Source organism: Salmo trutta, chromosome 37 (assembly GCF_901001165.1).
Source record: "Salmo trutta chromosome 37, fSalTru1.1, whole genome shotgun sequence".
Classification (NCBI taxonomy): Eukaryota; Metazoa; Chordata; class Actinopteri; order Salmoniformes; family Salmonidae; genus Salmo; species Salmo trutta.
In genome coordinates this window covers 16970214-16985683 of record NC_042993.1, presented here as the reverse complement: position 1 = coordinate 16985683, position 15470 = coordinate 16970214, and the positions used below count along the sequence as shown (strand labels likewise).

At 42.1% G+C, this 15470-nt stretch overlaps 1 protein-coding gene across 3 annotated transcripts in view; it reads left to right on the top strand.

Moving 5' to 3' along the window:
* The window catches only part of LOC115177556 (zinc finger protein ZFPM2), a 222001-nt gene that overhangs the window by 165295 nt on the left and 41236 nt on the right, over positions 1-15470 (top strand). For 2 of the 3 annotated variants that reach the window (XM_029738452.1, XM_029738450.1), the window contains one exon: positions 3574-3685. In XM_029738452.1, coding sequence (XP_029594312.1) covers positions 3574-3685 — 112 coding nt within the window. The remainder of the gene's footprint in view (positions 1-3573; positions 3686-15470) is intronic. The other variant, XM_029738451.1, reaches the window with a different exon arrangement.

Here is a 15470-nt window from a genome sequence, read left to right as displayed (position 1 = left end):
AAGGAGGGATTAGTAGCGACTTGGGATTTGTGTGATTGGTTAATTTATTGCGGTGATGGCAGGTCTTTCATCTATGGCAACATTTAATCAGCCCAGCCACGGAGGCTATTACAGGTTAGCTCCTTTCTGGAGTCAGTCCGGCGCTGCCATCAACTCCATCACAATTCCCCTGAAAATTCCAAATTATCTGGAACAGGCTTTAGCTTCTCAGTAATAAAAATTAGAACAGATTCCTGATAGAAGCTTTTCCTCACACCGTGCCAATTATAAATAGCTAGGGCTCTGCCTTTGGAAGGAAGGAGGAAAAATCCAACTATGAGAGATGTGCAATGGAACTTATCGCTCAGCCCCTGCTCTTCGCTCTGATCCAAATCCGTGTGGCTGAAAATTTATATTAGATTTTATCACAGAGGCCTAAGTCTCGAAAAATCAATGAAGGTTATCTTTTATGTTGCAGCAACTTGTGGAAATATTGATTTTCATTTAATAGCGAATTTGGAGCATCAGTTTGTAATCACTTCCTCGCTGACTACACTGTTTTGGTCACTGTATCTTTTACACGTTGGTTGAACGGTAACAGGGCTCAGAAAAAAGCCCTGGGAGAGTATTGAAACCACTGGAGTGAGGGAACAGGGTGGATAAACCACAACACACCATGAGGAGGAAGGGTGGATGGTTTTCAACACTTATCCATGACATTACTTTATAAAGTGACACATTTTGTCTCATTTATTTTCCATGTAATTTACTGTAGATACTTCAAATGTCCCTATTTTCTTTTATTGAAGACAAAACATTTAGGGACAGAGTTAATTGTCATACATTTTCAAATTTGAACATTACCATTGTTTCTACTTTTTTTTTACTTGATCTGATTCGATTATTAAATCAACCTATTTGAATGTCTGTGAATGGTGGTGAAACACTCTTAATCACTGTCAGTAAAATTCAGAGTCCTCTGATCTGTAGAATAGCTAGTCTTAATATTAGTCTGAATGAAACCTTATTGTATGTGGCTTTGGATTTTAAAGCCGGTGGTGTTGATGTTGTAATATCCAATAGGGGTCAGTATTATTTGCTGTTCTGAATCCATTTATTCATGAGGAAGTGGAACAGGACAGTCACTGTTGTACGTCACATTCCTTAGTTGTGATTGGTAGTTAGAGAAAGGGGTACGTTTTTATTTTGTATACATCCTCCTCACTCCAGAGAAATCAACATGTTCTGCTTGTCACTCTGGCTTTTTCTGAAGCTTTGACTACATATGTACTGGATTTACTGTATAGGAAGAGGGCGTTCATTTAAGGCTAATATGCTCCTCCCCTTGGTGACATCATTGTGTGTTATACCCAGAATACAGCTTCTCTGCATTCCTTTGTCTGAAATCTTCAAAGCCCCAACATAGTCATTATTTAGAGTAGTACATTTATATGAATAGCGCATTTCATTTCAGCAAAATTAAAAATATGATATATATGTGATATATGATAAATTGACCATTATTTTGACAAATGTATTCAGTTAATTTATTAATTTCCAATTGGTTACGTTTAGTTTTATTAATAAGTTATGTTATGATGATTTTGACAATGAATCGTTATATTAAGAAAACACATTGAAACAAAAACAAATGTCATTAATGTAAATAATTCAAATTCAAATACAATTTTAAAGGAAATCTAATCCAGTAAATATGTTTGCTTTCTTGTAGTATTTCTAATGTTGAAAACTACACCCATATATTATTATTAGTCTCTCCCTGGTGAGAGGCAGTGTAATATAGTGGATTCCCAGAAGGCCTTAGTGACTAGCCGGACAGGAAGAGGGGAAGAAGAAGCCTCACACAGCTAAATAAGAGAGATGGGCCCCAGTCTGGAGATCTGACAAAGGGTTAATCCGATTCTCATTTTAGATAGTCGTCGTAGCAACAATCAGATCCATCTCTTTTGCTCCTTTTGACAGGGTTGTAAAGATTTACAGGTTCGCTGAAGATATACGATTTTATTGTCAGGCTAATTTGAGATGTGAAATAGAGGACGGCTTAAATGACGGAGGTCCCTCTCTGTTCCTCTGCCAGGGTGGGATAAGATACCTAAATATTAAGGAATGAGAAAATCAACAGACACAATGTGCTGTTCACTAGGTGTTTGATCCGTCTGACTGGCACAAGTCCACCATTGCTTCGAGCTGCTATGTAAAAACTCGAGTTTAGGTTTTCTTTTCGTTTTATATGTATTGTTTCATTTGTGTGTGACAGACTGACTGAGATCAGAGCCCATATGCTGTCTGCACTTTTGTTATTGAATGTAGCCTACAGTATTTCTGTTTTCTCAGGAAAGAGAGAGAGCCCTCTAATCCTCAGTCACTACTAACGGAAGATTTCTGTGTGTGCTTCACCCACGTGCACAATAAATCATCTTTTGTGTGTATCTGTGCCAATTCAGACCTTTAACGTGTGAAAGTGGCATTTGCATTTATCCTTGAAGGGTTGTTGCTGCCTTTCCGAAGAAATATCTGAAACACATAGTGAGACAACGTGTGCTTTGCTGTTGCATTAGGCAGATGGATGGTGTCTCATGGCAGCCTGTTTCAAATGGAAATATAAATGAAGTGTCGAGAAGAGATTGCACCCCAGCCTATTTTCTCTTAGCTAAACTATTTCTGTAACACCCTAATGAAGGAGGGCCTGGGAGTTAAAAAGTAATGGCCTTGAAATACTGACATTTTCCCTGCTAGGAATAGGCTACTGTAACGGCTGCCCAAGAAAGATGCTTCTACCCCTCTCCATGAGCACTGAAGATGTATTTTTAAAATCAATTGGAAAAATAAAATAGAATAGAAAATCATATGAAAATAAATAGAAAGGCCTTACAATCTGACCGACCCCTCTCCATGTCTGGTTGTGAATACATTTAGCCGGGGCCACAGTATCTATCTCCCTGTTTTCCTTCCATAGAAATAACTTATAGCACCAACGCTTGACCCGAGCCCAGAAGAAAAATGATGTTACACATTCAGAATAATTTGCCGGCATATTATAAGACGTAGCCTCAATCGCCCTTTGAAATGGATACTGATTCTTTAAATTCTTCCCTGGCTGTTTCAGGAAATAGTGAGATCCCAGCGATAGCGCAGCACAATGTGCCTAAAGTTCACTCCTGAACACTCGCCTCCTTCACTCTAAAAGTCATTGGCATTCTGGGCATCCGAGATCTTCTTAATCTGGGAGATCTGATACTGTATCATTGGGATCATAGGGACCAGGTGTTAGCAGCACTGTATGCCCACCACCACCACCACTCTCCTACCCCAACTGCCCCCACCACCTTGATCCCATTCCTCTGCCCCAACCCAACCCCCCCCGTACTCCACCCCCCCCCACCCACAAACCTCTCAATTCCCAAATCTTCTCATTGCGGGGAGAAGAAGAGGACCTACTAGCTTATAGAATGACCCTGTTTTTGGCTTGCAGAGAAGAAAAGGAAACATAACTTGGTGGCTATTATTTAATTATTGTTTGTTTAATCACCAAAATAAGCAAATGATTAGTGTTTGTTATGTGTCCCTGTCCAGAAGATGAAGAGCTGTGTACCGGTGGTGCTCAGCGCGGGCCCCAGGTGGCTGCTGGATGTGACTTGGCAAGGAGCAGAAGACAACAAAAATAACTGTGTGGTGTACAGCAAAGGTAAGCTCAATCTCCAGACTGCTGTATACAGTCTGTTATCTCCCTAGCAACACCACAGCAGCCAAACACACTGTCTGACAGACAATCCCCCCACTTAAGTTCTGCTGTCTGTCTGTCTCTCGCTGACTTTCACTCCCAACATTTTTTTTACATCCCTCTGAAGTCATTTAGTGTATCAACCCAAAGTCTTGATTAGGAACGGGAAAACAACATACGACAAAGTCAGTGGTTTTAGATTTCACAAGGTAAATATATTAATTTGCTTTTTGTACTCAGTCTGAGTGAATTCCTCTCTGTTCACAAATTACAATTCCCCAAAATTATTATGCAGACGATAATCTGAAACTTGCTAATGGCATAGCTCTCTTTTTATGTAATTTTGGGTTATTGGGTGTGACCGTAGAGGTTGTGAGTCTCGAATCACACTGAAATAAAAATTAGGGATTTATTTGCTGTCTGATACAGCTAGAATGCCCTTATTAGGCAAGCTCAAAATGGCTGCCCATCCATAGTTCATGATTGGGCTTAAGGTTACTGATTGTAAAATGCTAATATGGCACACTGACACTGACAGTACAGTCTTCAGACTTCACTCTTTATGAAAGCACTGTGCTGCTGGCTGGCTGCTGCAGCCCATAATTGGGTCTTGACGGGTGTATCCAGAGACACACAGGCACATAAATAAGTAAATAAAGATGTTTGAATTCAAAAGTGATGCAAGAAGTGGTTTCTATTATTCCCGTTTTCTAAATGATTACCCTGTGACTAGACTCACGAAGGAGCTGAAATGGACTTTCTTCCCCTCAAAGTGAATCAGAGCGGGAACTGGGATTTGCAGCCCGGATTTTCTTTCGGTCTCCCAATTCTCATCTACTAATCACTAGACTGCACTGGGGAGTTATCCTCTAAACCGGATACTTAACTTTGTGCTCTTTATCACCAAATCATTCAAGTTTATGATAAGCTGTTAAAGGAGATTATGCACTTCTTTAAAAATCTCCTAATCTGAATATATGAAACAAAAAAGGGAGCAATAACAGGATTTGGTCTCGTTTTGTTAAGTCTGTCATTTCCCCTCCCCGTCTTCATAGTCATTATAGAAGACATCCGAGATGGAGTTGCAGTACTGTCATCATCTCACACAAACGGACGTTATGGATCTGTGATCACCTCTGTAGCATTGTCCTTCATATCCCCTTCTTCATAGCATCTAGTTGACCCGTATTCAATTAGAAAAGGAAGTGATGTGAAAGTCAGACCAAAAAGAGGAGTCCCCCAGTGAGAGCCGTTTGTGTTGTATTAGTATAGAGCTGCTAAACCTTTCTCCAAAAGCACACGCCTGCCAAGCCATAATAGGCGATACAGAGGGATAAAGTGCAGAAAAATACAATTAATTTCAATTTGGAAATAATTGGATAATATTTGTCACCTTATGTGTGTAGTCATTTTGAGACAAAATCTGTAGACCTAGACAGAATCAGCATCCATCCAGTTTTTCTATTTCTATGGCCCCAGACAGAATCTGTCTAGTTATTCTATGTATGTGGCCCCAGACAGAATCTGTCTAGTTATTCTATGTATGTGGCCCCAGACAGAATCTGTCTAGTTATTCTATTTCTATGGCCCCAGACAGAATCTGTCTAGTTGTTCTATGTATGTGGCCCCAGACAGAATCTGTCTAGTTGTTCTATGTATGTGGCCCCAGACAGAATCTGTCTAGTTGTTCTATGTATGTGGCCCCAGACAGAATCTGTCTAGTTGTTCTATGTATGTGGCCCCAGACAGAATCTGTCTAGTTATTCTATGTATGTGGCCCCAGACAGAATCTGTCTAGTTGTTCTATGTATGTGGCCCCAGACAGAATCTGTCTAGTTGTTCTATGTATGTGGCCCCAGACAGAATCTGTCTAGTTGTTCTATGTATGTGGCCCCAGACAGAATCTGTCTAGTTGTTCTATGTATGTGGCCCCAGACAGAATCTGTCTAGTTATTCTATGTATGTGGCCCCAGACAGAATCTGTCTAGTTATTCTATGTATGTGGCCCCAGACAGAATCTGTCTAGTTATTCTATGTATGTGGCCCCAGACAGAATCTCTCTAGTTATTCTATGTATGTGGCCCCAGAGAGAATCACTCTAGTTGTTCTATGTATGTGGCCCCAGACAGAATCTGTCTAGTTGTTCTATGTATGTGGCCCCAGACAGAATCTGTCTAGTTATTCTATGTATGTGGCCCCAGACAGAATCTGTCTAGTTATTCTATGTATGTGGCCCCAGACAGAATCTGTCTAGTTATTCTATGTATGTGGCCCCAGACAGAATCTGTCTAGTTATTCTATGTATGTGGCCCCAGACAGAATCTCTCTAGTTATTCTATGTATGTGGCCCCAGAGAGAATCACTCTAGTTGTTCTATGTATGTGGCCCCAGACAGAATCTGTCTAGTTGTTCTATGTATGTGGCCCCAGACAGAATCTGTCTAGTTATTCTATGTATGTGGCCCCAGACAGAATCTGTCTAGTTATTCTATGTATGTGGCCCCAGACAGAATCTGTCTAGTTATTCTATGTATGTGGCCCCAGACAGAATCTGTCTAGTTATTCTATGTATGTGGCCCCAGACAGAATCTGTCTAGTTATTCTATGTATGTGGCCCCAGACAGAATCTGTCTAGTTATTCTATGTATGTGGCCCCAGACAGAATCTCTCTAGTTATTCTATGTATGTGGCCCCAGAGAGAATCACTCTAGTTGTTCTATGTATGTGGCCCCAGAGAGAATCAATCTAGTTATTCTATTTCTATAACTCCACGCAGACACCAGACAGTACAGAATGACTCAGTGATGACTCCCTCTCTGCATGAAGCAGACACACAGAGCCATAGGGCCTCAGTGTTTACATCTCTCCCCAAGTGTTGCTTGTTGTCTGTTTGTCTGTTTTGCGCTAAGAAAGGCAGTTGACTTATGGTAATCAGTGAACATCTCAATATACTGCATGTTCATTGGTTCTCGCTGAATATGGCTACTTGGCTCGTGTTCCAATCATCTTGGCTTTCTTGAGCACTGTCTCAGACATCTTCTGTGCATGGATTGAGGAGTGCCTCTTAAAGAGAGAAGTGATTCCCAATGGACTGATGCAGTCCAACAGTGTGTAATGTATAATACATGCTAGTTCACTGTGAACAAGAGCTATGTGAGTTTGGTGGAATCCCCATTGGGCTGCCCCGGGCATCCAGCAGAAAACACAATACCACAGTTACCACATATCTAATATTAGACATGGAATTTTACTGAAATCTGTCCTGTGTCCTGGTTCTACTGAATGTCCCTTTTTTAATGATTTACCACTCACTGTCTCTATCATTTTGTGTTTTGTGTTGATATTGACCAACGACACACTGTATAATGAGACATTTCTAAAGTAACATTTCCACTGAGAGTTTACCCTATCAACTACGACTATATACTGTAGGTTATTATGTCTATGTTTCATATGCCCACAGTTTATGTTAAATATATATTACTTTAAAATAAAGAATGTCTACCAATTCCCCCTTGAAGACGTGATAATATAAAAAGTGGAATTAACATTATATCTGTTTTTACCAGGCAGTTTTTCTATCAGTAGCACCAGAAACAGTAAGCATACAGTGCTGTTTGTTTTACATTAGACTCCCATGCAGGCAGCCAGTAGTATACTGTAGTGCCTCAGCACAGAGCACAGCAGCCAGCCATTACTAAAACTCTCAACTTGACTGCTGCACCAACTCATTATCGAGAAATCCACCTGGAACCTCCACAATGCTCCACGACACACATGGACAGTTTCTTTGAACCACTGACGTTTTTTAGAAACAGGCAGCGAGTCTGTGGAGTAATTACACGTTACAGTTACGCAGAGGGAGGGAGGGAATTGGGGGAGAATTGGTAGAGAGTTAGGGAGAGAGCGATATGGAAAGAGAGAGAACAAGTCAGAGAAGGAGGATATCAGTGGAGAATTGGTACATTTGATTAACAATATAGAAGTGTTTATTAATTCGGAAAGAAATGCATATTATTTAATTGCAACATTTTTTTGCCGTTTTCATTATTCCACTATTGAATCAAAAGAGCGACGTTCAGTAATTAAAACAAAAAGAAACAAAGAAGAAATGGGACAATAAATAGAAATATCATTTCAGGATCACTGCTATCCACAATGTCATGAAATACACCACCTCCTCTATCATATAACAGGCCATTTCCAATGCTCTTATTTTATTTCTCTTATTTTTTGCCTTTTATAGAGAGAACATAATGTAGGCCTCCAAGACTGGACATCCACCAATCATTCTGCATGTTTTACAGTTCGTCAGATTTCTTGGTACCTACTGTCCACACATTACATCAAATGTACATCATCATTACCAGTATGACAGGGAAGTCAGTATGGCTGTATTCAACTCAGTGCTCTCCTATTGTGCTCGACCATTGTCACCTGATATCTGAGCCCTTAGAAACTCACCCACGCTCTGTCTTGATATTATGTCGTATTATTCTAAGGTCACCTAAGTTTTTCTAGCGTAAGCCTCTTAAGCAGACCACATTGAGATACAGCATGTCCAATATGTCTCTGGAGAAAGTCGGCCATTGTTGGAGCGGAAATTGACCAATGTACTAGGGCGTTTTACATAAGCCCATACGGTGTTGAATTAGACTGTAACTCACTGCTGTGTCTTTCTGTTATTTCATGTTCATAAGTCCTCGCCATCAGATCCCTTTTCTCACGCGTCCGTTCTTCACACGCTCTTAGCCAGAGACCTCGGAGGTATATGGTGAAGTTGCGGGACCTGGCTAGATCTTTTTAGATTCATTTCTCATCAACTGAAATCTGAACTGTCTTTCCACAGTACTTTTGAAATTGGATCTGAATATTTTATATTCTGTCCAAAACAAAATAGGGAGAATTCAGAATAAGAACATGCTTGGTTTAGAAAGGGGGAAATATATGTTAAAAACTGGGACTGGGAGAGAGGAGAGAGAGTACTGTAACAGTTCAGATTGAATTGTTCATTTCAACCCTCCCCTTTAAAACGACTGTGGCAAATAGGAGGTGCTGAGGTTATTATCTGTTATCTGGGAACATAGCGAAATAGTGTGACTGAATAATAACTAAACAACTGACATAATGTCAAAATTTCATTATCAGTGTATTAAAACAAAATTGTACCCTAAAGGAGGCCCCACCACAGCTCAGAGCAGCAGCGTAATTATGTTTCATTAAAATACAACAGAGATCAACAGAATCATTTTCATTAGGAAATTATTAATGATTCCGTGGCAACAATAATTGATTGCGCTGAGCCAGGCGATAACTGCACGGTCAGGCTGGAGTGAGCGGCGTGCTCAGGCTGTACCGTAGCTGTAGTGGAATATTAACTGACTATGTCACTGTGGCAGGCAGGGGTAGAGTATTGTACTGTAAGACTAAACTGGAGGCTGGTGATGGTAGGGAGGGGGGTGTTAAGGACAGCAGACTTCATTATATAGAATGTGAGAAGACTTAGCATCCTACACATCATGCATAAGCACACAGACTGAAATACACACACACACACACACACACACACACACACACACACACACACACACACACACACACACACACACACACACACAGACACGTTTGTTCTTGCTTCATTCAGCAGAGACAGTGAAAGACATCAGCACAGACTCTTTCTCCGAATGCCTTTTATGTGCATTGTTCCCTCACTGTTGGTGGAGGCAGATACGCCGGCGGCTGGTTTCCCCCTGCAAACACCACACTTACAGACACCACACACACAGACACCACACACACAGACACCAGACACCACAGACACCAGACACCACAGACACCACACGCACAGACACCACACACACAGACACCACACACACAGACACCACTCACACAGACACCAGACACCACAGACACCAGACACCACACACACAGACAGACACCAGACACCACACACACAGACACCACAGACACCACACACACAGACACCACAAACACCAGACACCACAGACACCAGACACCACACACACAGACGACACACGCACAGACACCACACACGCAGACACCAGACACCACACACACAGACACCACAGACACCAGACACCACACACACAGACACCAGACACCACACACCCAGACACCAGACACCACACACCCAGACACCAGACACCACACACACAGACACCACACACACAGACACCACACACCAGACACCACAGACACCACAGACACCACAGACACCAGACACCACACACAGACACAACAGACACCAGACACCACAGACACCACCCACACAGACACCACCGACACCATACACCACAGACACCACACACACAGACACCACAGACACCTGACACCACAGACACCTGACACCACAGACACCAGACACCACAGACACCAGACACCACACAGACACCACAGACACCACACACAGACACCACAGACACCAGACACACAGACACCACAGACACCAGACAGCACTGACACCAGACACCACACACACAGACACCAGACACCACAGACACCAGACACCAGGCTCTGTCTGTCACAGCCCCCACTCTCTGAACATCCACCACAAACGAACCACAAACCACAATACACCCAAATGAGGATGTTACCACAAACACTCATAAACCTAAGCCTAATTGTGACACACACAGAAAAGACACAGAAAAAAACAACAAGTGAAGATGATGGGCAGCACTGATGACAAACAGAAGAGAGGAGAGGCATGCTGTATAGTAGTGTTTCATCCATCACTCTCCCCAGTCAGGCACCATGTTGTCACTGCAGTAGAGGACAACACAGACAGACGGACGCGCGTCCTCGTATCAATGCCACTGAGGGTGTCGTGTCACGCTAATGAGCGTGTAGCCTAGCTGGCCGTTCTCCCTCCCTCCGTAGCAGGAGGGTTTTGACTCACTGTGCCATTCACTCTGCATATTTAAATGCCTTGTAAAGCTTAAGTAGACCCACTTTTCCATGTCAGGGCAGCGTTCAATCCTGCTGTGCCCATTAATTATGATACCATTGTGCTCCGGTGTGGCTAATAAGAGTGATGTATTGCACCCTTGTGGCATTATAATCATGTCTAGTGAAGTACCTGGACTGTCTGAGCACTAGGCTTCTCTTTAGAGCACTTGGGTAAAAAGCAGCAGCTCTTCTAGCCTACTCTCCTCTCCTGTCCAGGGTTGGTTAATGGGCTTGTTCTGGAGAGTGGGCTGTTGATTTAGCTTTAGCATAATTGTATAATCGATGATGAGAAATGCCTGTGTATCGATCTGGGGGAAGCAGATGGAGCTGTCTGTCTGTGAGCCCAGCAGGGATTTTAAAGCTCTCCCTGAACGAGGTAGCGGTCCTGAGGACAGGAGGAAACAGGGTGTGATTTTCAGACATAAAACAATTCCTTGGACATTAAAATAATGATCTATAAGGTTTTGATTTCGAGGATAACGGTTGCTTAGTTCAGGAGTCCATTCTATGCGTCTTTAAGAGCCTCGGCCCTGGCCTGCTTTTAGAACTGTTGTGTATGATTCACCTCTCCTTCCTGGCCGCCCGGCCTCGCCGCCCCCATCATGGCACAGCTGCTGTAAGTAGGTGTGAAAAGCATTGTCAATGTGCTTTAGGATAAAGCTCTGTGGTGGGATGCCATTGGTCACGATGAACCCCCACCCACCTTCAGCTGCAACAGAGAGCGAGTGGAGGAGAGGGAGAGAGAGAGAGGCCTTCTTCGGGGTTCTTTTCATCTGCAGTAGGGGGTCAGAGTGAGAGATCAGTGGGGTGAATGAGTGTTTAGACACACACACACACACACACACACACACACACACACACACACACAGTTAGAGCGAGGAAGAATAGCGAACTGCATGGACACCCTGCACATGGCAGAAGATAGGAAGAAAACACTGATGGGCACTAGAATGAAGAGATACAGTATACAGTATATACCTCTATCACCCTGGTCACAATAGAATTACATTATAGGGTTCATTGCAGGGATTTCATTTGTCTCCTTCCACATTGTATATCTCTTTATAAATACTTTTTGGAAGAAAAAACGTCCGATACGTACAACTCATTACAAAATAGTTTTGTGGGGTCGCATCTGTGTTCGAGGGGGAGAACTTCCCGATAACCTTTACACATACCTCTGCAGCTAATCCATTTTATTGATTGCACATCCGGCTGTGTGAATGAACATATCCCTGCAGTCTTTAGAGTGGGGTATCAGTAGGGTATCACTCTCATTGCACACCGTGCAGGAGCACACAGAGCTAGCTCCTCTATTGCTGCCTTATCTATGGAGTTTATGATGCTCTGTGGTCATGGGGTCTGCAATGCCATGGGTAAGGACAGCAGGACATACAGGTATAGGAGGTGGGTCACTCAGCTCCATGAAGAGAGGAGGCTGGTAGTTGTGTGGCTGTTTGGTGTGTTGGTGGCAGAGGTACGGTATGTATGGTGATGGTGAGGCCTGTGCTTGGACCCCTCCCCCACCCTCCCCTACCTCAACCACCGTTCCCCATCTTCCCCACTCCATCTTCCCATGCAGCCCCTGGAGTGTCAGAGCTGAGTTAACCTCTGCCTGCCTAAAGAGAGGTCGCAGTGCTCCGTAGCGCTCTGTAGCACTGGGTGACAGAGATGGGTCCCCTGGCCCCTCTGTGTGGGTGTGTGTGTGTTTACGTGAGTGCGTGTGTGTGTGTAGCGAACAGAGAGCAGACAGGCGTGCTGTAGGTACAGTAGTGTAGTGGAGAAGACGTGTGTGTCACCCGGGTCAGACAGGGCCATCAGACAGGGCCGCCCCTGGGAGAGGGAGGGAGGGAGGGCTCCTCCTTCAGATTCACCATATTATGATGATCAGTTTTTCGACAATCTCCACACAGAAATCATTACATTTCAGGCAGAGGGTAAAGTGCTTCTTTGTGGAGATTTCAATGCAAGAACAGGTTCTGAGCCTGACTACACTGATGAGGGAGGTAACCACCACATATTTGGACACCCCTCCTTGTACAGTAGCCCTATTATAAATAATAGAAACAGTCCTGACCAAATACTGAACAAAAATGGGAAGGAGTTAGTGCATCTCTGTCGAGCCTTAGGCCTGTACATGCTTAATGGTAGAATCAGAGGGGACTCTTTAGGTCAGTTTACTTACTGCTCAGCTCTTGGGACAAGTGTAGTCGATTATGCCATCACTGACATTGACTCCTCCTCCATTAGTGCATTCACTGTCAGACCACAGACACCATTGTCAGATCACAGTCAGATCAACGTGTTTCTGAAGAAATTAACCGGCAATACTCATTCAAAAAAACAGCCCAATAAACTCTACAACATAAACCCATCGTACAGATGGGCTCCAAACAGTGCAGAGAGATTCATTGAAACGTTGAACTCAAATGAAATGATGAACTCTATACAGTTTTTCAATAACTCACAATACCAAAACAATAAAGATGGTGTCAATTTGGCAACTCAAAACATCAACTGCATATTCCAAAAAGGAGCATCGAAAGCACATCTGAGAAAACCAAAGAAATGCAACCTCAGAAACAAAAAGATGTTTCTGATAAATGGTTTGATAATGAATGTAAAACAATCAGAAAACACCTAAGACAAATGTCAAACGAAAAACATAAGCAGCAAAACAACCCAGAGCTACGATATGAATACTTTGAAACTCTGAAACAGGATAAACAAACACTGAAACGCAAGAAATTGAATTATACCAACAAGACACTTGATGAAATTGAAAAAAATGCAATTGACCAAAATCAGTTCTGGGACATGTGGAACAATTTAAGCACAACAAAGCCACAAGAATTAAACATACAAGATGTAGGAATCTGGAAAACTTATTTTGATAATCTATACAAAAACATCCCACAAAAAGACTTACAACAGAACCAATTAGAAATTAAAGAAAAATTGAACATCCTTGAATCAGTCATTAAAAATAACCAAAATCCATTGGATTACCCAATAACCCAACAAGAACTAAATGAAAAGCTCAAATCTATTAAATCAAAGAAGGCTTGTGGTCTAGACAACATCAGAAATGAAATGCTGAAAAACAGCACACCTGAGTTGCAAAATGCTGTGCTTAAATTGTTCAACATGGTTTTAACTTCTGGCTGCTTCCCTGATGTCTGGAACCAGGGGCTCATCTCCCCTATCCACAAAAGTGGAGACAAATCAGACCCCAATAATTACAGGGGAATTTGCGTAAACAGTAACTTGGGAAAGGTTTTCTGAAGCATTTTGAATTCAAGAATTCAAACCTTTCTTCAAGAAAAAAATGTAATAAGTAAATGTCAAATTGGCTTTCTCCCTAACCATCGCACTACTGACCATATATACACCTTACACACACAAATTAATAAACACGTCCACCAAAAAAAGAGGGCAAAATCTTTGCTTGCTTTATTGACATTAAAAAAAGCATTTGATTCTATTTAGCACGAAGGGCTATTCTACAAAATTCTCCAAAGTGGGCTTGGTGGTAAGGTGTATGACTTAATAAAATGTATGTACACAGAAAACAAATGTGCAATAAAAATCAAAAACCAAAGAACAGAATTATTTTCACAATGTCGAGGTGTGAGACAAGGCTGCAGTTTGAGTCCAAATTTTTTCAACCTTTATATCAATGAATTAGCAGACATGTTGGATCATTCTCCAGCCTCAGGACTCATACTATTTGACACAGAGGTGAAATACTTGCTATATGCTGATGACTTGGTACTTCTATCACCAACCAAAGAAGGTCTTCAACAGAACATTAATATTCTAGAGCAATATTGTCATAATTGGGCCCTGGCAGTACATTTCCAAAAAACAAAAATCATGATTCCCCCCCCCCAAAAAAAAACAGATGTCAGAAACACAAATATAAATTCACCCTGAACAACACCATAATTGAACACACAAAAAATTACACCTACCTTGGTCTGACCATATCTGCATCGGGAAACTTTAATATGGCAGTGAATGCACTCAAAGAAAAAGCCCGCAGAGGATTGTATGCAATAAAAATGAAATTATTCAAAATCAACATCCCAATTAGAATTTGGACCAAAATATTTGACAGTGTAATCCTACCAATAGCTCTTTACGGAAGTGAGGTTTGGGGGCCACTCAATAAACTGGACTTTAAAATGTGGGACAAACATCCAATTGAAGCCCTAAATGCAGAATTCTGTCGGAAAATCCTACAAGTCCAGAGAAATACACCAACTAATGCATGTAGGGCAGAATTGGGCCGCTTTCCAGTAATAATGAAAATACAGAAAAGATCCTAAAAATGTTGGCTACATTCTAAATTCAAGTCCAAATTCAAGTCTGCAATTTAAAGCACTTCAAACCCAAGAGCTAAGCCCAGAAACCAGCCCTCTCAGTCAGCTGGTGTTGGACCTCACCAACCAAGCTGACACCAGCACTGCTTCAAAAGAAAGAATTCAAATAAACAAAAACATGAACCAATCAAAGGACTCATATTTACAACATTGGAAAAACGAAACAAAATCCCAAAGCTGACTAAATTGCTATCTGACCCTAAACAGAGAATATGAATTGGCTGATTATCTCTACTCTGTCAGAGATACGAAGCAGAGACAGATCCTTACCAAGTACAGGCTGAGTGACCACCTGGCAGAGACAGATCCTTACCAAGTACAGGCTGAGTGACCACCTGGCAGAGACAGATCCTTACCAAGTACAGGCTGAGTGACCACCTGGCAGAGACAGATCCT